The sequence below is a fragment of the Giraffa tippelskirchi genome, chromosome 2 (assembly GCF_054371585.1).
Source record: "Giraffa tippelskirchi isolate mGirTip1 chromosome 2, T2T-mGirTip1v1.2.pri, whole genome shotgun sequence".
NCBI classification, from domain to species: domain Eukaryota; kingdom Metazoa; phylum Chordata; class Mammalia; order Artiodactyla; family Giraffidae; genus Giraffa; species Giraffa tippelskirchi.
This window is the reverse complement of record NC_137276.1, coordinates 97368143-97390972: the sequence shown is the minus strand read 5'-3', so window position 1 is coordinate 97390972 and position 22830 is coordinate 97368143. Positions and strand designations below refer to the sequence as shown.

General features: G+C 38.9%; 1 protein-coding gene across 4 annotated transcripts in view; it reads left to right on the top strand.

Annotated features, from left to right (window-relative positions):
• The window catches only part of SLC35G2 (solute carrier family 35 member G2), a 41600-nt gene extending 20682 nt beyond the window's left edge, over window positions 1–20918 (top strand). For 2 of the 4 annotated variants that reach the window (XR_014076675.1, XM_081569694.1), the window contains 2 exons: window positions 13917–13997; window positions 19484–20918. Coding sequence is in view for 3 of the 4 variants with exons in the window: in XM_081569694.1 (XP_081425820.1) it covers window positions 19502–20737 (1236 nt within the window). In the remaining variant the exon portion in view is untranslated. Of the gene's footprint in view, window positions 1–13916; window positions 13998–19483 lie in introns of those variants that run through there. The other 2 variants (XM_081569693.1, XM_081569695.1) reach the window with 1 other exon arrangement.
• Window positions 20919–22830: the final 1912 nt, after the last annotated feature.

The window sequence follows — 22830 nt, the reverse complement described above, 5'->3', positions numbered from 1 at the left end:
ATGCAGGAAGTAGCAACTGAACAACAGCTAAGTGTGTGGGTCTTCTCTCTAAGAATACAAATCTGATCTTTAGATAGTCACAAAATGATGGTGTATGAGTTTTCTGTTTGCTGCTGTAACGAAGTACCACAAACTTGGTGGCTTAAAACAACATGAATTTATTATCTGGCAGTTCTGTGAGTCAGAGGTCCAGTTCAGGTATCACTGGGCTTAACCCAGGTGTTGGCAGGGTATATCCCTTTCTGGATGTCCTAGGGGAGGATTCACTTCCTTGCCTTTTCTAGCTTCTAGAGGCTGCCCACATCTCTTGGTTCATGATTGCCTTCTATCTCCAATGTTAGCAACAGCAGACTGAGTCCTCACATTGCATCACTCTGACTTTGCCTCTGTTGAGACATCTTCTCTGTCTCTGTCTTCCACTTTTAAGGACACTTGTGATTACAATGGGCCCAACTAGATAATCCAGGATGGTCTCCCTATTTTAAGCTCAATTGATTAACAACTTTAACTCCGTCTGCAACCTTAATTCCTCTTTGTCATATAATGTAATGTTCTGGCAGTTAGGATGAAGGAGGGGGGTATTACTCTGCCTACCATGAATGGTTACTTAATAGAGTAACATAGGAGAAAGCGCTTGGGAAGGCAGACCTGGATCTGAATCTTGTCTCTAGTATTAACTAGTTATGTCACTCACTCACTGGCAAATTATCCAATCTCTCAGAACCTATTTCCTTATGTACAGAATAGAGATTATAACCTACCTCACAGAATTCATTTGACCTTTAAATGGTAAAGTTCTTAGTATATGCCTGCCACAGAATAGAGGCTAATAAACATATTGGAGAAGGAAATGGCAACCCACTCCAGTGTTCTTGCCTGGAGAATCCCAGGGACGGGGGAGCCTGGTGGGCTGCCGTCTATGGGGTTGCACAGAGTTGGACATGACTGAAGCGACTTAGCAGCAGCAAACATATCCTTATAATTAGAGAACCTAGAACTATATTCAGGACCAAGCAATTCAAAAGAGTACTTCCCAGATGCTTGGAAGCATCTGTGCTTGATATTTCCCGTGGTTTCATTTTTCCTTTAACTATAATTGGATGGTTACCTCAAAGTTTTTCAAAACCAAACAGTGTATTGATCCTAAATAAACACAAAAAATGAATGAAGACACATTTTATTTCACTACTCATCTCAGCCAGTTTCTCTCCATAGATGACATCTGAACAGGGAACAAAGAGAGAAACACGAATCCTCTTGATTTATCTCCTACTTATTCTTTCACAATCTTCCCCTGGCCATCAAAAACTGTTTCCTCATTTACATTCAGTGAGAAAACTTCAACATTGTTATCTGTGGCTTTTCCTGGGATGGTTATAGATCTATCCCTGCATAAAAGATCAGCAGCAGTTGGTCATCTCATTTGCCTTTCAGCTGTCAAAAAGCTGAAGTTAATGACTGACCTGTTGTGTTCAGAACCCAATATTGGGTACATAGTAACTATCCATTAAAAATGATATTTAATGACATGGAAAAATGTTTACAATGTATTGATAAGTAAGGGGGAAGTTATAAAATAGGATATAGCCTTTGATACCGCTTTTGTTCCCAGGTGGCATTAGTGGTAAAGTGAAAGTGAAGTGAGTGAAAGTCGCTCAGTCCTGTCCAACTCTCTGTGACCCAATGGATTGTCCATGCAATTCTCCAGGCCAGAATACTGGAGTGGGTAGCCCTTCCCTTCTCCAGGGGATCTTCCCAACCCAGGGATCGAACCCAGGTCTCCTGCATTGCAGGCGGATTCTTTACCAGCTAAGCCACAAGGGAAGCCCAGTGGTAAAGAACCTACCTATGAATGCAGGAGACACGGAGATGCAGGAGACTGGGGTTTGATCCCTGGTTTGGGAAGATCCCCTGGAGTAGGAAATGGCAGCTTGCTCCAGTATTCTTGCCTGGGAATCCCATGGACAGAGGAGCCTGGCAGGCTACAGTCCATTGGGGTGCAAAGAGTTGGATATGTATGAGTGAGTATTTGTATTGCATTACATTGGGGAAAAAATGTTCGCAAATAGAAAAAAGCCTGGGAGGGTCAGCAGTTATCTCTGGGTGGTAGGATTATGAGTTGTTTTCATTTTCTTTGCTTCCTCACATTTCTCAATTTTCTACAATAAACATGTTGCTTTTGAAATAGGAATAAACAAAATGTGTTTTGTTTTTTTTTTTAATTAAAGATCTGATGGTGGTGAACAGCTTCTGAGTGAAGCTTGTCCTGAGCAAGTCAAGGGAACTCTGTTAAGGAACTGCTGTTGTCTTGTTGGTGGGATTCATTTGACTGGGCCAAACTGTGAGACATGTTCTGGAAAGCAGGGAGATAGCAACTGAAGTTCAGTCTGGTGGTGCTGAAAGATATGTATCTCTACACCCTTCCTAGCTGTTTAATAATGGTTTAATTAAGAAAACTAGATACACATTATTTAAGGGACAGCTCTAGTTATGCCTGGAGAATTTAATATTAAAGAAAATATGGGAGACCTAGCAGCAGAAATAGAACGAGAGGCAGAGAAACTAAATACACACATTTTCTTAATAGCCAACTTCTCACCTTAATGTTTTATCATTCTTGATATGTTATTAAGGACTTTAAAGTACTTTAATGATAAGGCCCCCTATTTGAGTTACTTTCCATTTAAATCCATTTGTTTATGTGGTAAGAATACACAGAAGATCTGTACAAAAAAGATCTTCATGACCCAGATAATCACGATGGTGTGATCATTCACCTAGAGCCAGACATCCTGCAATGTGAAGTCAAGTGGGCCTTAGAAAGCATCACTATGAACAAAGCTAGTGGAGGTGATGGAATTCCAGTTGAGCTATTTCAAATCCTGAAAGATGATGCTGTGAAAGTGCTGCACTCAATATGCCAGCAAATCTGGAAAACTCAGCAGTGGCCACAGAACTGGAAAAGGTCAGTTTTCATTCCAATCCCAAAGAAAGGCAATGCCAAAGAATGTTCCAACTACTGCACAATTGCACTCATCTCACGCGCTAGTAAAGTAATGCTCAAAATTCTCCAAGCCAGGCTTCAACAACATGTGAACCGTGAACTTCCAGATGTTCAAGCTGGTTTTAGAAAAGGCAGAGGAACCAGAGATCAAATTGCCAACATCCGCTGGATCATCGAAAAAGCAAGAGAGTTCCAGAAAAACATCTATTTCTGCTTTTTGACTATGCCAAAGCCTTTGACTGTGTTGATCACAATAAACTGTGGAAAATCCTGAAAGACATGGGAATACCAGACCATCCGACCTGTCTCTTGAGAAACCTGTATGCAGGTCAGGAAGCAACAGTTAGAACTGGACATGGAACAACAGACTGGTTCTAAATAGGAAAAGGAGTCCGTCAAGGCTGTATACTGTCACCCTGCTTATTTAACTTCTATGCAGAGTACATCATGAGAAATGCTGGGCTGGAAGAAACACAAGCTGGAATCAAGATTGCCGGGAGAAATATCAATAACCTCAGATATGCAGATGACACCACCCTTATGGCAGAAAGTGAAGAAGAACTAAAGAGCCTCTTGATGAAAGTGAAAGAGGAGAGTGAAAAAGTTGGCTTAAAGCTCAACATTCAGAAAACTAAGATCATGGCATCTAGTCCCATCACCTCATGGGAAATAGATGGGGAAACGGTGGAAACAGTGTCAGACTTTATTTTTGGGGGCTCCAAAATCACTGCAGATGGTGACTGCAGCCATGAAATTAAAAGACGCTTACTCCTTGGAAGGAAGGTTATGACCAACCTAGAGAGCATATTTAAAAGCAGAAACATTACTCTGCCAACAAAGGTCCGTCTAGTCAAGGCTATGGTTTTTCCAGTAGTCATGTATGGATGTGAGAGTTGGATGGTGAAGAAAGCTGAGCGCCAAAGAATTGATGCTTTTGAACTGTGGTGTTGGAGAAGACTCTTGAGAGTCCCTTGGACTGCAAGAAGATCCAACCAGTCCATCCTAAAGGAGATCAGTCCTGGGTGTTCATTGGAAGGGCTGATGTTGAAGCTGCAACTCCAATACTTTGGCCACCTCATGCAAAGAGTTGACTCATTGGCAAAGACCCTAATGCTGGGAAGGATTGGGGGCAGGAGGAGAAGGGGACGACAGAGGATGAGATGGCTGGATGGCATCACTGACTCGATGGACATGAGTTTGGGTAGACTCTGGGAGTTGGTGATGGACAGGGAGGCCTGGCGTGCTGCTGTTCATGGGGGTCGCAAAGAGTCGGACCTGACTGAGTGACTGAGCTGAACTTAACTGATGTTACTTATGGGCTTCCCTGGTGGCTCAGTGGTAAATAATCTACCTACAAGTCAGGAGCCATGGGAGATAAGGGTTTGATCCTGGGTTGAGAAGATCTCCTAGAGGAGGGCATGGCAACCCACTTCAGTATTCTTGCCTGGAGAATCCCATGGACAGAGGAGCCTGGCAGGCTACAGTCTGTAGGGTCACAAAGAGATGGACACAACTGAAGCAACTTAGCATGCATGCATGCATGTTACTTATAATTTCTACTTAACAAAATTTGCTTCATTAAAAATAGTCCATTCATTCACTCATTCATTCATTCAACAAACACTAAACACCCATCTCATGCCAAGCACTGAGCTAGGTGCTACAAACATAAAAATCAGTAATATGTAATTTTAATACCTGTGGGGTTAAAACCCTCACAGGTCTAGCAGAAGATAAAGACAAAAATACAGTTATAATTCAATGCATTCAATAAATTCTATGATTGAAGCACTTTGGTGGGCATCTAACTCAGACTGGGGGTGGGAAGTGGGCCTAGGGAAGATCTCCAGAGATGGGCCTTAAAAAATAAGCAGGAATTTACCAGGTGAAAAAGCAGGAAAAGAGTAATCCATAAAGAAGGAACAGCATATATAAAAATCCAGAATCATGAGAGAGCATGACATATTCAGAGAATTTCCTACAGTTTACAATAGCCAGAACTTTTGTGCATATAAAGGACAAGCAATGGTTGAGACTCTGATAGTTAATTTTATGTGTCAACTTGGCTGGTCAAAGATGTTGTTGATACTGTTTGCAATAGCTAGGACATGGAAGCAACCTAGATGTCCATCAGCAAATGAATGGATAAGAAAGCTGTGGTACATATACACAATGAAATATTACTCAGCTATTAAAAAGAATGCATTTGAATCAGTTCTAATGAGGTGGATGAAACTGGAGCCTATTATACAGAGTGAAGTAAGTCAGAAAGAAAAACACCAATACAGTATACTAATGTGTATATATGGAATTTAGAAAGATGGTAACAATGACCCTATAAGCGAGACAGCAAAAGAGACACAGAGATAAAGAACAGACTTTTGGACTCTGCAGGAGAAGACGAGGGTGGGATGATTTGAGAGAATAGCATTGAAACATACATATTACCATATGTGAAACAGATTGCCAGTCCAGGTTCGATGCATGAGACAGGGCACTCAGGGCCGGTGCACTGTGACGACCCTGAGGGATGGGATGGGGAGGGAGGTGGGAGGGGGGTTCAGGATGGGGAACACATGTACACCCATGGCTGATTCATGTCAATGTATGACAAAAACCACTACAATATTGTAATTAGCCTCCAATTAAAATAAATAAATTAATTTAAAAAAAGATGATGCTGATGTTTTTGCAAGAGTGTTTTTCGATAAGAGTTACATTTAAATTGGTGGATTTGAGTAAAGCAGATTGCTCTCCATTATAAGGGTGGGCCTCAGCCAATCAGCTGAAGGACTTAATAGAAAAAACCTGACAGCTCCTGAGGAGAAGGGAATTCTGCCAGCAGACTCTTTTGGACTTAAACTGCAACTTTTTCCAGGATCTGCAGCCTGCTGGGGTATTCTGAAGATTTTAGATTTGCCAGGCTGCATAATTGGATGAGCCAATTCCTTACAATTATTTTTTTCTTACAACTGTATATATACACATCATATTAATTTTGTTTGTCTGGAGAACCCTGATTAATAAAGAGGGTAAAGGCAGAGGACAGGGAGAATTCTTCTGAACAGTTTTTAGTTTGAATAATCATGGGAAACTGCAGGTTTTCAGTTACCTACCATTGACTGAACAGTGATGTAAGAGACCAGAAGTGGATATGTGGTTCTGTAAGATCCTATAGAGATGTCAGTAGTCAGCATCATTCCTCATTCTTTTCCATGTCTTCCACTTCTTGGTTTTCAAATCCATTCCATTCCACCCAACAGACATTTTCTTCATGCCAGTATGTGCCAGAGATAATGGAGCACAAAGATTGGAGAGACCAGTTAAGACTTTGTAAAGGAGGAAGTAACACTTAAGCAAACCACTGAAGCACAAAATGTAAGCTCTGCAGGTAGACAAGAGCAGAAAGGGGGAGGACCATGTCATTCCAGGCAGATGGAATCATGTGAAAAAAAGAACTAAAATTTATTGAGCAATTGCTAGGTGCCATATACTAGGTGTTTTGTATGTGTTAAGTGATTTAATATTTTTATTCTACCCTATGAGTAGAATCTTATTGAAATTTTCAGAAGAGGTTAAGTAAGTACCCAAGGTAGCATATTTAATAAGTTCTATAACTTAGACTCAACTCCAGACAGTCTGGCTTCAATGACCACTTTAAAAAAAAAATCTCCATCCCTGTTTTCCTCAATCATGCAGTAGCCATAGATTCATTAAATCTTAAAGCCAGAAGGGTCCCTAGATAATTTAGTTGAGTAGTTCTTGCACAAGAAAATTAGGCATTAGGATCACTGAGGAGGTTTTTAAAAATATCAATGCCTATCATTGCCTTCCTTTATCCCCCAACTGGAGGAATCACAACACCCCCCAACACACACACACACCTTTCTTTTCTTTTCTCTCCTATTTTAAAAAATTGGGTTAAAATAGAAATAAAGCAAAATCTACCATTTTAACACTTTTAAAATATTCAATTCAATGACATTAATTACATTCACAATATTGTACAATCACCACCACTATCTATTTCTGAAATTTTTTGATTACCCAAAACAGAAACCTTGTAGCCATAACTCCCATTCCCTCTTCCCCCAGCCCTCAGGAATCTCTAATTGATTTTCTCTTTTTATGAATGTGCCTATTCTAAATACCACATATAAGTAGAATTATGCAGTATTTGTCCTTTTGGGTATGGCTTATTTCAGTTAGCCTACTGTCTTCCAGGTTCATCCATGATGTGGCATGTACTGGAACTTCATTCCTTTTTATGGATGAGTAATATTCAATTGTATGGATATACTGTATTTTCTTTATCCATTCATCTGTTGGGGCACTTAGGTTGTCCCTCTTTCCGCAAACACATACTGAGGATCCACTGCTTTTTAAAACTTAACAGTGTCATTCACAAAGAGAATAAAATGAAAAAAGGAGGCAGAGTCTAAGTACCAGATAGAATAGGAAAAAGACCCAGAGTAGTGATATGTATACATTTTGGTTTGGATGTTAAGAGGCTAGTTTTTAGGGTGGGGTTCTAGTGTCAGGGGTGCTCACATGACTGAGGCTTTTATCCTATTTTCTGCATAGATATTTTGTCATCATCACTCCTGTATCCTGTCAGAGAACTTATGATTTCAGGAAAATGAAAATAGTTTATTCTGTTATGAAAGCAGAATGTGACTCTGACAGTGATAATGGCTTGTCCTTTAAGGCAATAAAATAAATACAATTTTTTCCCTGAAACCATTTGCATGAACAAATGGTAGTTACTTCTGGGCTAGAACATCAGACCAGGTTGTATCTGTGGGTGACAAGAGTAAAGCTGAGAAGGTAAGATGGGGAAAGAGTGAGTAGATTGGGAAGAAGAAAGGGTGACAGAAGAGCAGGGAGGAGAGACTAATTTGGGGTGACATGTGACAAAGTTCCAGACAAAACTCTGGGACAAATTCTCTTCAACAATAGAAGCTACTGACCTGCTCCACATGGACTACCGGGTGCCCTTCACATAGAGGGTGTTCAACAATATGTGCCAAATTAGTTTCCTAAAGTGAGTACCTTTCTTTTAAGTTCTTTCTGTTCAAAGTGAGGTAGGCCATTAGTTTTCTCCATTTTGGGGGGGGGTTGTTTTCCACCCTTCCCCAATGCTGTCCTACTCCACAATCTCTTAAGATTTCATTTTCTCTCAAAGCTGAGTTGACCCATGTTTAGTGTTTAGCACATTGTCTGTACAAACGTAAATATCAATATGTCTGTCTACTGACAGTATTATTATTGACTTCTTCCATATTTCCTTATTTTCACTGGATTTTAGAGTCATCATTTGTGCCTTTCTTTTTTCTATGTTTTCCCATTCTTGCTTTTATGCTAATTCTGATTGTTTCCATTAGAGCTGAAAAAGTTGTCATGTTCTCTGGCTAAATAAAGATCTTGTCTTCTTAGTCTCTTTCTGATAGCTATTGCAAGTATGCTTTAATCTAAGTGCTACAAAGGAGAAATTGATAACATGCCTTATTTTTTGCTTTTCTAAGACTGATGTAGATGCACTGTTGTTTGTCAGGCAATAATCTGATGCAATATGAGTGCTATCAATATTTTAATTGCAGTTTCAGCCATCATATATAGTCAGTACTCAATGCTCAGTTGCTTAGTCGTGTCTGATTCTTTGTGACCCTAGGGACTGTAGCATGCCAGGCTCCTTCGTCTATGGGATTTTTCAGGCAAGAATATTGGGGTGACACAAAAATAAGCTCAAAATGGATTAAATAGCTAAATGTGAGACCAGTACTATAAAACTTTTAGAGGAAAACACAGGCAGAACTCTCTCTGACAAATTACAGCAACATCTTTTTTTGATCCATCTCCCAGAATAATAGAGATAAGAACAAAAATAAACAAATGAGACCTACTTAAGCTCAGCAATTTCTGCACAGCAAAGGAAACAATAAACAAGATGAGAAGACAACCCACAGATTGGGAGAAAATACTTGCAAATAATATGACCAATAGGGGGTTAGTCTCCAAAATTTACAAACACTTAAATGATGCTTAACATCATCAAAACAAGCAGTCCACTCAAAAAATGGGCAGAATATCCAAACAGACATTTCTCCAAAGAGAATATACAGATGACCAACAGTCATATGAAAAGATGTTCAACACCGCTAGTTATTAGAGAAATGTAAATCAAAACTACAATGAGACACCTCACATTAGTCAGAATGCCTATCATAAAAAAAAATCCACAAACAACAAATGCTGGAGAGGGTGTGGAGAGAAGGGAACCCTCCTACACTGTTATTGGGAATGTAAATTAATACAGCCATTATAGAGAACAGGATGGATGTTCCTTAAAAAAACTAAAAATAGAGCTACCATATGACCTTGCAATCCCACTCTTGAGCATATATCCAGAGAAAAACATGATCTGAAAGGATACAGGCTCCCCAATATTCATGACAGCACTGTTTACAATAGCCAAGACATGGAAGCAAACTAAATGTCCATCGACAGAGGAATGAATAAAGAAAATGTGGTACACATGTACAATGGAATATTCCTCAGCCATTAAAAAGAATGAAATAATGCCATTTGCAGCAATATGGATGGACCTAGAGAGTGTCATACTGAGTGAAATAAGTCAGATAAAGAAGGAGAAATATTGTATGACATCCCTTATATGTGGAATCTAAAAAGGAATGATACAAATGAACTTACTTACAAAACAGAAAGACTCACAGACTTATAAAATAAACTTATGGTTGCCAGTGGGGAAAGGATAGTTAGGAAGTTTGGGAAGGTCACGTACACACTGCTATATTCAAAATGGATAACCAACAAGGATATATTTTATAGCACATGGAACTCTATCCAATGTTATGTGTCAGCTTGGATGGGATGGGGGTTTGGGAGAGAATGGATACATATATATGCATGGCTGAGTCCCTTCACTGTTCACTTGAAACTGCCACAACTGTTAATCAGTTATACCCCAATACAAAATAAAAAGTTTAAAGTTTGAAAGAAAAAACAAAGAACACTGGAATGGGATGCCATTTCCTCCTCCAGGAGATCTTCCTGGCCCAGGGATCTGTCCTAAGTAATACATTTGAGTTAGAATGTTCAGATTCTTTGAAATTTCTTTCTATATTTTTATAGAGATTCAGTGCACCCATTTCACATGCTAGCAAAGTGATGTTCAAAATCCTTCAAGATAGGCTTCAACAGTACATGAATGGAGAACTTCTAGATATACAAGCTGGATTTAGAGAAGGCAGAGGAACTAGAGATCAAATTGCCAACATCTGTTGGATCATAGAAAAAGCTAGGGAATCCCAGAAAAACATCTACTTCTGCTTCACTGACAACACTAAAGCCTTCGACTAGGTGGATCACAACTAACTGTGGAAAATTCTTAAAGAGAAGGAAATACCATACTACCTTACCTGCCTCTTGAGAGGAGAAACCTGTATGCAAGTAGCAACAGTTAGAACTAGACATGGAACAATGGACTGGTTCAAAATTGGGAAAGGAGTACATCAAGGCTATATATTGTCACTCTGCTTATTTAACTTATATGCAGAGTACATCATGCTAAATGCCAGGCTGGATGAATCACAAGCTGGAATCAAGATTGCCAGGAGAAATATCAATAACCTCAGATATGCAGATGATACCTTCCAAATGTAGAAAGCGAAAAGGAACTAAAGATCCCATTGATGAAACTGAAAGAGGAGAGTGAAAAAGCTGGCTTAAAATTCACCATTCAAAAAACAAAGATCATGGCATCCAGACCTATTACTTCATGGCAAATAGATGGGGAAAAAGTGTAAACAGTGGCAGTTTTTTTTTTTCTTGGGCTCCAAGAAAATTTCTACATGACTACAAGCCATGAAATTAAAAGATCTTGATCCCTGGAAGAAAAATTATGCAAACCTAGAGAGCATATTAAAAAGCAGAGACATTACTTTGCTAACAAAGGTCTGTATAGTCAAAGCTATGGTTTTTCCAGTAGTCATGTATGAATGTGAGAATTGAACCATAAAGAAGGCTGAGTGCCAAAGAATTGATGCCTTCAAATTGTGGTGCTGCAGAAGACTCTTGAGAATTCCTTGGACAGCAAGGAGAACTAACCAGTCAATCCTAAAGGAAATCAGTCCTGAATATTCATTGGAAATACTGATGCTGAAGCTGAAACTCCAATACTTTGGCCACCTGATGCGAAGAGTCAACTCACTGGAAAAGATCCTGATGCTGGGAAGGATTGAGGGAGGAGGAGAAGGGGGCAACAGAGGATGAGATGGCTGGATGGCATCAAGGGACTTGAGTTTGAGCAAACGCTAGGAGATAGTGAAGGACAGGAAGGCCTGGTGTGCTGCAGTCTGTGGGGTTTGAAAGAGTTGAATAGGACTTAGTGACTGAACACAACAACAAGAGATTCAGTTGGTTTACCATAGGAGACTCCTAGGTTGTATGTCTCTTCTTTTTCCCTCCTTTAGTTGAATTTGCTTATGTTGGTTCTTTTATAATCTGAGTATTTGAAATCTTATACAATTAACTTTTCTTGCAGCCCCCCATTTACCTCTTCATAAAAGTGCTCAGTTTCATGATTTGCTTATAGACTTATTTCATTTTGCTCATTTACTACTTACACACAATGTGAATATTATCACACCTTCTAAGAAGGGCGACATTTACTTCTTCATCGTAAATCCCTCACTTCCTAAGTGTGATTGATTTAAGAAAGGGCATGTTCTTTACTTCTACTCTGTTATTTCTCACTTATTATTCTTGTCTTTCAAATTCTACTTTGTTAGTTTATATAAGAACTAATTTTCTAGTTCCAGAGGTTGGAGCTTAAAAGGAGGTTCTTTTACCACTAAAACAGTAGGCCTTTACAAAAAGATATAGACTCAAAGTGAGTGAGTGAAGTCGCTCAGTCGTGTCCGACTCTGCAACCCCATGGACTGTAGGAGCCTACCATGCTCCTCTGTCCATGGGATTTTCCAGGCAAGAGTACTGGAGTGGGTTGCCATTTCTTTCTCCAGAGGATCTTCCCAACCCAGGGACTGAACCCGGGTCTCCCACATTGTAGGCAGACACTTTACCGTCTGAGCCGCCAGGGAAGTCTCAAAGAGTGTTAATAAAACACAAGCAGACTTAAATGATGCCTCTAATTCTTCTGATCTTCATGGGTTGCAGTGGGGAAGAGAGAGAATTCAAAGAGAGGTGTTAAAGGTTATGCTAGGCAGAGTTCAGCACAAGGATGGGTAGACTCATGCTCACAGCTTTTGGAGCATTCAGAATATGGTCCCCTTTTTCATCAGTTTGGAGGGAGAATGGCTTCTCTCAGTAGGTCTCAGAAGGTATGTTTAATAGCACAGATCCTATGCATATCCTAATGTCTCACAATATCCTGGAAAGATGGTTGTTAGGTCTTCCCTTTCAGGTGACCAGTTAGGTATGGTCTTTTTATTTTCATTCAGGGGCAAGACTGTCCAAAGGTACCAGGGTAATAAGGTTTCTCAGGACTTGGCTTCTCAGGTATAAGGTAGTAACCTATCAGTTTCTGATAAATATTTGGTTCAAAGCCAGTCTGACTCATGAGTGTCAAATATCACATCAATGCCTACATTTAAATCACTATATTATAATCAAGTTGCTCTAGCTAGCTTTATATCTAAGACTTTTTATTATTTTAGGAGTTAGTCTGGTAACTAAAGAAAGAAGTTCTTATTACCAAGTGCCATTTGCCTTAGGCACCATAAGGGTTATATCTAAGGATTCTCACTAAAACAATAGGGATGCAGTGTTGATATTTGCAACTTAGGACAGAAGTGATCTTGGGCCCTATGTTGTGGATGTAGCTTAGGAAACTACCTCTTTTGGATACAAGTACTGCTTTCAGGCTTGAATTTTGCCCATTGTTCAAGCAGAGACCAACTATGTATCCTTTTAATCCATTTATGCCCAGCATTTCAAGTTGATACATTTGTAGCTGGGGAGGCTAGTCTTCTGGTCCTGTTGTTTCACATTCTTTCTGCTCAGGCCAGTTGCTTTACACAGCTGAAATGGACATTTCTGCCTGGGAGGAGGACATCCCCACATAAAGTCAAGGGCCCTGGAGCCATAAAATTAGTTCAGATTCCTCATCTCTGTAAAGGAGGAGGAGAAGTTGAGTTGGCGCATTGGTCAGAATAACTTAGAGCAGGTAGTAGAAAGTTGTGATCATTGAATTGCATGGTGATCCCTCATCGGAGGGATGGCAAAACACTAGATATGTGAAATCATTAAACTGACAAACTGATTTTGAAGAGAGTTGAGTTGAAAGATCCCAACAATTATCATCTAAAACTCTTTATCTTAAAATAGACATAATTATTGCTCTATTTGGTGGCAGAGCTAGAACTGAAAATCAACATGTACTCTTGCCTGGAAAATCCCATGGACGGCGGAGCCTGCTAGGCTGCAGTCCATGGGGTTACAAAGAGTCAGACACGACTGAGCGGCTTCCCTTTCACTTTTCACTTTCATGCATTGGAGAAGGAAATGGCAACCCTCTCCAGTGTCTTGCCTGGAGAATCCCAGGGACAGAGGAGCCTGGTAGGCTGCCGTCTATGGGATCGAACAGAGTCAGACACAACTGAAGCGACTTGGCAGCAGCAGCAGTAGAAAAAAAATTTTGGTTTTTCTCTTTATCCTCTTTGTTTGTTTACAGGTTACATATACTTAAAGCCCCAGTTCAGGTGTCCTTTCCACCTGGAAATCTGCAAAGATCCTCCGTGTTTGGGTTTAGATGCCTTTTGTATGTGCCCTTTCCTGTATTCAAGTAGTTACTTGCATTATTGACTTTTAAAAATATTAAATTTGAATTGCTTGCTGTCTCTTCCACTAGTTTTATTTATCTTTCTATTTATAGAGCCTGGAGTGGTGCTGGGGACATGGTACCTCATTATTTACTGAAATGTTCACAGGTTGAATGACTTAAATGTGTACAAATGTAAGTACTAGTCAGGATTCCAGATTCTCTTCAAGAATTATACTCACAAAGCCTGAAATTAAATGAAAACTAGAGAGAATGAATACGATCTTGAGACTTCCCTGGTGGTCCAGTTGTTAAGGCTCCATACTCCCAATGCAGGGGGCACAGGTTCGATCCCTGGTAAGGGAAGATCTCACATGTTGAATGGTGCAGCCAAAACAAAAAAACCAAAATCTTTATGTATCCCTTTAGTATAAGATGACTGACTTCTGTATCAGTGGGATACAATATAATATAATATTGAGATATACCTGGAAGATATCAGGTATAGACCAATCCATTGACAGAAATGAAAAAGATGACACAGTTCAAATAATACTTTAAAATATGCAGTTGGACTAGGATGAAATACATTAATCTGTGCCTAACAGGATGTTGAATAAAATTTTCTTCTTCATTCATATATGTATGTATACATTATATATCTCAAAGTGATTCAGTTATATACATGTGCATATATATGTATATACATATATATAATAAAATTATTTTGCTGTACACCAGAAACTAACACATTGTAAATCAACTATACTTCGATGAAAACAAAACAAAAAACTTTCCTCTTAACTCAGAATTAGAATCCAGGATCTCACAACAGGGGACAAAATGTCCAACTTTCAAAAGCCAATCAATTTGGTCCAAATATAAGAGGCCTTTAAACTATCATTAAGACCATTCCTCCTTCCCATTCCTTAAATCTTGGGAAAGGAAATAGGGTGTTCCAGTTATCTATTGCAAGTAACAAGTCACTCCAAAGCTTTAGTAGCTTAAAATGACAACACTCATTTTACTATCTGTCATGGTTTCTATAGATCAGGAATTTGGAAATATCTTGGAAGGGCAATTCTGACTCAGGGTCTCATATATACTTAAAGTTAGATGAGTGGCTGGACTTGGAACAGGGGGGGGCTGGAGCACCTGGGGGCTGACCAGGAATTTCTCTCTGTTCAGTTAGTCTCAGGACCTCTCCATGTGGTTTCTTTACATAGCTCGTTTGAGCTTATTCACAGCATGGTGGCTTCTGAGCAGTCAGACTGCTGACCTAGCAGCTCAGAGCTCCAAGCACAAGTGTTGCAGCTAGGAAGGCATAGATATATTTATGACTTAACCTCAGAAGTCATAACAGGTCACTTCTGCCATACTCTACTTGTGAAATAGTCACAAAAGTGGGGCTACTTTTAAAGGGAAGGAGCATAGACCCCACTTCTCTATTTAATAATGTCAAACTCACATTAAAAAAAAAACTAGACATGTAGTATGGGAGATACTAGATTGGTGGCTCTCTTTGGAAAACACAATCTGTCAAAGGGATCATATCTGTTATGGGTCCTTGGTCCAAGAACAGTATTGTACTTTTTCCTAATGGAGAGAGGAGAGGGATATTCCCCTTTAAAATCAACTGAGGGTGAAGGTTACCAGATCATTATCTACAACAGTTGGGTGTGCTTTCTTCCTCCAACCCAAAGTCTGCTTAGACAGCACATTTTAATTCGCTCTTTACTTGCTCGAGCAAAGAGAAGTAAGATTGGAGAGAAGAGGGCAGTGGTGAGTAGCTGATATAATACTCACTGGAGTGGTAAGGATATATGACTTTCGCGGGGTCAAGTGAATACTGTTGGTGCCTCACTAAGAGAACTTCCCAACACGCAAGAGAACCCAAACAGCAAAAACCTGTGGCCCATAGCAGCCTACATCAAGGATTTGTGCACTGGGAGATTACATAATTGATCTAAGATAGCCTGCATTTGGATGCCTACAACCTAGAGACTATCAGTGGCCTGTTAGAGTTAGTACAGAAACAAAGACAACAATCAAAGACAGAATTTCACCATGTATTAGAGTCAGGGTTCAACCTGAGACACAGAACCAGACAATTTATTATAAGGAAATGGCTAATGTAATTGTCAGGGTTGGATAATGAAGTCTGTGGTCTATAGGGCAGGCAATCAGAAAGAAAAGATCAGGAGCATGTTGGAAACCATGCTACTACTGCTAAGTTGCTTCAGTCGTGTCCGACTCTGTGCGACCCCATAGACGGCAGCCCAACAGGCTCCCCCGTCCCTGGGATTCTCCAGGCAAGAACACTGGAGTGGGTTGCCATTTCCTTCTCCAATGCATGAAAGTGAAAAGTGAAAGTGAAGTCGCTCAGTCGTGTCTGACTCTTAGCGACCCCATGGACTGCAGCCTACCAGGCTCCTCTGTCCATGGGATTTTCCAGGCAAGAGTACTGGAGTGGGGTGCCATTGCCTTCTCCAGTTGGAAACCATGAGAACAGGCCAAAGTTTCTTGTCCACAGGTAGTAAGGAAGGAAGGTCATGAGAAGGCTGGGACTCTAATGGCATGAACTATTTGGGATTTCTGAGCTCATGGAAAGCCTAATCTCTTTTTGAAAGAGCTTACTTGTTTGGGTCAGAGGTTAACCCACTCCAGTATTCTTGCCTGGGAAATCCTATGGACAGAGGAGCTTGATAGGCTACAGTCCATGGGGTTGCAAAGAGTCAGACACAACTGAGTGACTTTTGCTTCACTTCACCCAGGATAGTCTTTCTTTTATTAACTTAAAGTCAGCTGATTAGGAACTTCTGTCACATCTGCAAAAACCTTCATAGCAGCACATAGGTTAGTGTTAGATTAAACAACTCAGGAATGTAGCCCAGCCTAGCCGAGTTTATACATCCAAAAGCCATCACACAGCAGCGACCAGTGTCTGAGATACGTGTCCTTTCCCTTCCTCCCTGTGCCAATACACCAGGGAAGCTGGAGCCCAGCTCCTTTCACTCCTTTCTCTCAGAAGGAGTGAAACAGCAGAATGTGTCCTTCCCCTATTTGCGCTCCTGGGACTAGAAATCTGGCTGCAGTGGGAAGGGAAAAGCTTTGATGGATATGCAATTTTAACAATTTTAAGCAAATAGAAAGTTATGAGATGTCGTTAAGATACTTGCTTAAAAAAAAAAAGATACTTGCTGACTAACAAGGAAAGGCGATTGAACAGCAAATTTGGGTACAATGACTGCAGATAAAATTCCACTGAGTTAAGACAAGTAAATAAAAAAGTGATGAGATTACAAAAATTAGAAGAACTATTGCAGATGTTAAATAAGGAAGAAAAAATAAGAGACTAGAGTGGTCAGGGAAGGCTTGTTTCTAAAAGGCAGGATTTGGACTGGGCCGTCTTAAAAGATGAGCAGTGTTTATAAAGTGGGAGCAGAGGGGAAACTAGTAGGAATAAAGACTTAAGAGAAACATGTAACGTGGGGCGTCAGGACAGGGAGAACACTGGAGTGAAGTCTCTGTGTTAAGGAGCTAAGTATTGATAGGGGCAAAGGCTAGGCAGGGTCTTGAGAGCTAGGCAGAAGGGTTGAGACTCAGTGAGGTAGTTGGTAGGAAATGTTGTATGTTCTTGAATGGGGAAAGCTTGAGGGGAGTTTTTTGTTTTGTTTGAATCTTTTAAAGGCATTAATGTGACAGTAGTATAATATAGTTGAATTTTAGAAGAGAAGGACTAGGATTCAAGGGGACTAGTTAGGATGCTGTTGCAATATGCTAGAAGGGAATTCACAAAAATCTGATCCAGATTCAAAAGGTAAAATAAATTGGAGGAGAAAGGAAAAGTCTGAGAAATATTTCAGAGACAAAAACAATAAAATTGATGACCAAATGGAGTGTGACGGCAGAAAGAATAATTGAGTATTCCTTGGTTTCTAGCTTGGGGAACTAGAAAGATGGTGATATTTCAAACATAAATGAGGAATTTAGGGACAGAAAATCTATTTGGGAGACCAAGACTGTTAATTCAGTTTGTGATTAAAGCTAAAGTAATGATTCAAAGTGGAAATAAAAGTTGAAAAAAGAGAACATCCAGATTAGTTTAATAGCATTATGCATGAAGGACTGCAAGTTGGAGATCCAGGCCAGGAACTGAAGGGCTTGGAGGCACAGGTGATGTTTTTTAAAATGATTCTTCCAACCGAAGGTAGTGTCACTTAGAAGAGAAACTAATAAATAGGAACAGATGGTGTTAAAGAAAAAAATGGGATTTGATTTCTGGACTGTGGTTTAAGATCCTGGAACTGATGAGTTTTTGGCATTGAACAAGGGAAATATGTCATGAAGACAAAAAATAAAAAGGTTTCCTTTTTAAATTTTTTTGTTTTGGGGGGAAGAAATCATTGGGAAGGAAATAGCAAATTGTTCTTGGGGAGAGGGGAAAGAACTAAAGAGAACTGAATGAACAAATACTGGTCTCAAAGAAAGAATAACATTGTAGAAGACACCCAGTGTTTCAAAAGAGTTAATTATAGGTGAAAGGAAGCTGAATTTATTAATATTCTTTGAGATTTTACTATATGCCAGCAGCATGGCAAATCCTTCATACAACATGGACATCTTTCTACATCAGTAAAGATCAGCATTATTATTTTAAACGCATGCATAGTGTAGTATGGAGGGTCATTCTGGTAAGCTACAATGAACTCTCCTGTTCATACATTTTCCCAATCTTTTTATGTGCTCTCTTTTCTCAAAACCAGATGAACTCGTAAAAAAAAAAATTAATCAATTATGATTCAAATAATATATTAAAAAGTATACAGAATGTTTTCTTTCTATTCTTATTTCCTGTCCCACCTCAATGATTATTAGTTTCCTTTGTATGTTTCCATAATTCCTTTATGTTATACTTTTTATATTATATAAACAAATATAAATATGTACTCTTATTTTTTCCTTTCTTAAAAAACACATAAGGTAAAAAGTATCTTGTGTTCATCTCTTTAAGGTAAAATCTTAGATGTGATATTGATGAATTGAAGGGTAGTTTCAGTTAGAATCTTAAACCTATTGCCCATTTGCTCATCAAAAAAGTTATATATAGCAACAGTGCATGAATGTCAAAAAATACATTTTATTTTCTAATTTCAGTATTCCATATATCTGAAGATGTATGGGAATCCAGAATAAATGTTTAAAAAATCACTATAATTCATAATACTAGTTTTGGTATCATACAGAAGTGATTACACCAAAGAATTTGGACTTAATTACTTATAGACAAATGGACACAATCAGAAGGAAAGGTTTGATCTACTTTGTTATTTATTTTTCTGTGTTTATCTTATGGGGTTGGTAGAGGTAGGAATGAAAAAATGGAAAAAATCAGTTATTCATTATTTAAAGAAATACAATTTAATGAGACAAAGAATAATCATGATGAGAAATTGGGGCTGACTTAGGATGAGAGTGAAAAAAGGGTAGACAATTTCATTGGGGCTTGTATACTGATGAGGCATATTGTCAGATCATCTCTTCCTATTACTTTAGGAAAAAAACTCCTGTTACAACCTCTGCTTTCTATTATTGAATTGATGCATGAGACTATAATGGAATTTAAAACTATAATTCAACTGATGAACATGTACATTTGTCTTTTTTTCCTTCTTAAATAGAATTGATTGCCTGGAGAAATGGATACTTCTCCCTCCAAAAAATATCCAGTTAAAAAACGGGTGAAAATACATCCAAACACAGTCATGGTGAAATATACTTCTCATTATCCTCAACCTGGGGATGGTGGATATGAAGAAATCAATGAAGACTATGGAAGTTTTATGGAAGAAAACCCAAAGAAAGGCCTGCTGAGTGAAATGAAAAGAAAAGGAAGAACCTTCTTTGGAACCATGGATACCTGCCCTCCAACAGAAGACCCAGTGACCAATGAGATTGGACAGTTCCAAAGCTTTGCAGAAAAAAATATTTTTCAATCCAGAAAAATGTGGATAGTGCTGTTTGGATCTGCTTTGGCTCATGGATGTGTAGCTCTTATCACTAGGCTTGTTTCTGATCGTTCCAAAGTTCCATCTCTAGAACTGATTTTTATCCGTTCTGTTTTGCAGGTCTTATCTGTGTTAGTTGTGTGTTACTACCAGGAAGCTCCCTTTGGACCAAGTGGATACAGACTGCGACTTTTCTTTTATGGTGTATGCAATGTCATCTCTATCACCTGTGCTTATACATCATTTTCAATAGTTCCTCCCAGCAATGGGACCACTATGTGGAGAGCCACAACCACCGTCTTCAGTGCCATTTTGGCTTTTTTACTTGTAGATGAGAAAATGGCTTATGTTGACATGGCTACAGTCGTTTGCAGCATCTTAGGTGTTTGTCTTGTCATGATCCCCAACATTGTTGATGAAGATAATTCTTTGTTAAATGCCTGGAAAGAAGCCTTTGGGTATACTATGACTGTGATGGCTGGACTGACTACTGCTCTTTCCATGATAGTATACAGATCCATTAAGGAGAAGATCAGCATGTGGACTGCACTGTTTACATTTGGTTGGACTGGGACAGTCTGGGGAATATCTACTATGTTTGTTCTTCAAGAACCCATCATCCCATTAGATGGAGAAACCTGGAGTTATCTAATTGCTATATGCATTTGTTCTACTGCAGCCTTCTTGGGAGTTTATTATGCCTTGGACAAATTCCATCCAGCTTTGGTCAGCACAGTACAACATCTGGAGATTGTGGTAGCAATGGTGTTGCAGCTTCTAGTGTTACATATATTTCCTAGTGTCTATGATGTCTTTGGAGGGGTAATCATTATGATTAGTGTCTTTGTCCTTGCTGGCTACAAACTTTACTGGAGGAATTTAAGAAGGCAGGATTATCAGGAAATACTAGACTCTCCCATTAAATGAATACTTGATTATTATCTTGTTAATGTTCAGTTACTAATAGGTACACTGCCATTTTAATGTTCACCTATAAATTTTTTTGTGTGTTGTATAACTGACAGAGTGCCATATATAATTAATATATGCAGATGTAGAAAAATTTATTCTAGTCTTCTAAATATTAAATTATGTGGAATATCATGAATCTGGTCTGTTTGCTGTTAACAATAAAAGGTAATTTTTATTATAAAATTATTATTTATTATAAATAATAAAAGGTGGTAGAGAATGTCAACTTTTAGCACTAAAAAACATAAGACTTAAAGAAATGACTCCTTTCCAGTGGAAATTCAGCAGTCCTAAAGATTAAGAAGTTAGAAAAAATGTTCATGTCCAATGTTCTATAAGTGTTCGACAAAAATCCTTCAATATTCAGAACTCTATAAGATGAAATGCTGAATACCAAGCCCTGTTTTTGTCATCTGTTTGCATTAGGGAACTAGAGATGATCGGGCTGGGTAAAGTAGCTGGAGTTGAGGCAAGAAAGAGAAAACAAAGGAAAGGAGTTGGTTTTTCACTGGCAATGGTAGTTGTCCTACCTTAGGAGAGGAAACTCTTCCCTTTGCTCGGGCCATATTAGGCAATGCATAGGAAATGGAGGTAGGGAGAAGATGGATTCATGCCAGCTCTACTTAGTCTATGCCATTCTGTGCCATATGGTGTGAGATTGAATGCTGCAGGAGGGTCTACTAATCCTCAGTTATGCAGTTTTCTTCCAAACCTGCCCTTGTTTACGATTTTGTAGCAAGTACGTGTGTGAGCTGCAGCAAAGGTACTCCTTACTCCTGGAAAAGACACTAACAGTAATCATAGTACAGCAGAAAACTGAAAACTTTGTGTACTGGATTCCTTTCAAAAGAGCTAAAAGTCTGTAAAACTGCATAAGGTAGCATTAATTTGGATCCAATTTGGGAAGTTTTTACTAATTTAGCACAAACAAACGTTGATATGCTACTGGTTATTAAGTTATTGTTATTGAGCTATCTTAACTTCATATACACTCATCTATAACTTTCCTATGTGATTCTATGGCTCAGATCCTGCAAACTACATTTTTCCTATGCCAGCTGGTATCTCGCTAGGTTAGAGGTGATAGCTGCTCTCTGTAGTTAACACATGTGGGCTACTTCAGTGTTCCCTTTTTGCTTTTCCAATCCATCAACACCCGGTAGTAAGTTTTTTGTTGTAATATCTTTTGATTTCTGTTCTCTTGGCTAACATGCCCTTGGACATATCCCAAAGGAACCCACAGCCATTTGTAGGGTGTTTGTGTTTTTGGGAAAATGTTAACATTCAGATTTTCCAGGAATTACTGACTCTCAATAGAAATTATGCAAATTGAAGCAAAGAAACAAAAAGATTTGAAAAAAAAATGAACAGATCTTGGAATGACCTGTACTAAGGAGTAAGAAATTTAGCATAAATGTAAGTGTAGTCACAGAGAAAGAGAGAACAGGCAGAAAAAAATACTTGAAGAAATGCTGGCCAAGAGTCTTCCAAATTCAATAAAAAGATACAATAACCAGCAATCCACATATCCAGGGAAATACGTGAACCCCCCAGCAGCATAAATACAAAGAAAACCACACCTAGAAACATAGTGTAACTGCTGATAAACAAACAAACCTTAAAAGCAGCATGACCTACAGAAAAACAATGGTAAGAATTACAGCTAGCTTCTCATCAGAAACAGTGGAGGCCAGAAAGCAATAGAATGACAGTTTAAAGTGCTGTTAAGAAAACCCTTTGAAGGCTTCTCATTGCCTATAGTATAAAAATGAAGGCACTTAACTTGCATAACCCACTCTTGCTTATACTTTGTCGTCTTTTGCTCTAGCAATATTCTACTGTTGTGTACTTCCTTTTTTAAAAAATTAATTTTTTTTTTTATGGAGGCCCCTCTATATGAAAAGCCCTTCTCTTCTTTGCCTACTTATTTACCTTCACTAGCCTGATCACAGACACACCTCCCCTTGCATTGTGGCCTAATGTCTCCCCGTAGACATCTATTGCTGTATTTACTATACAAATAATAAGTATCAGTTTAAATTTCATTC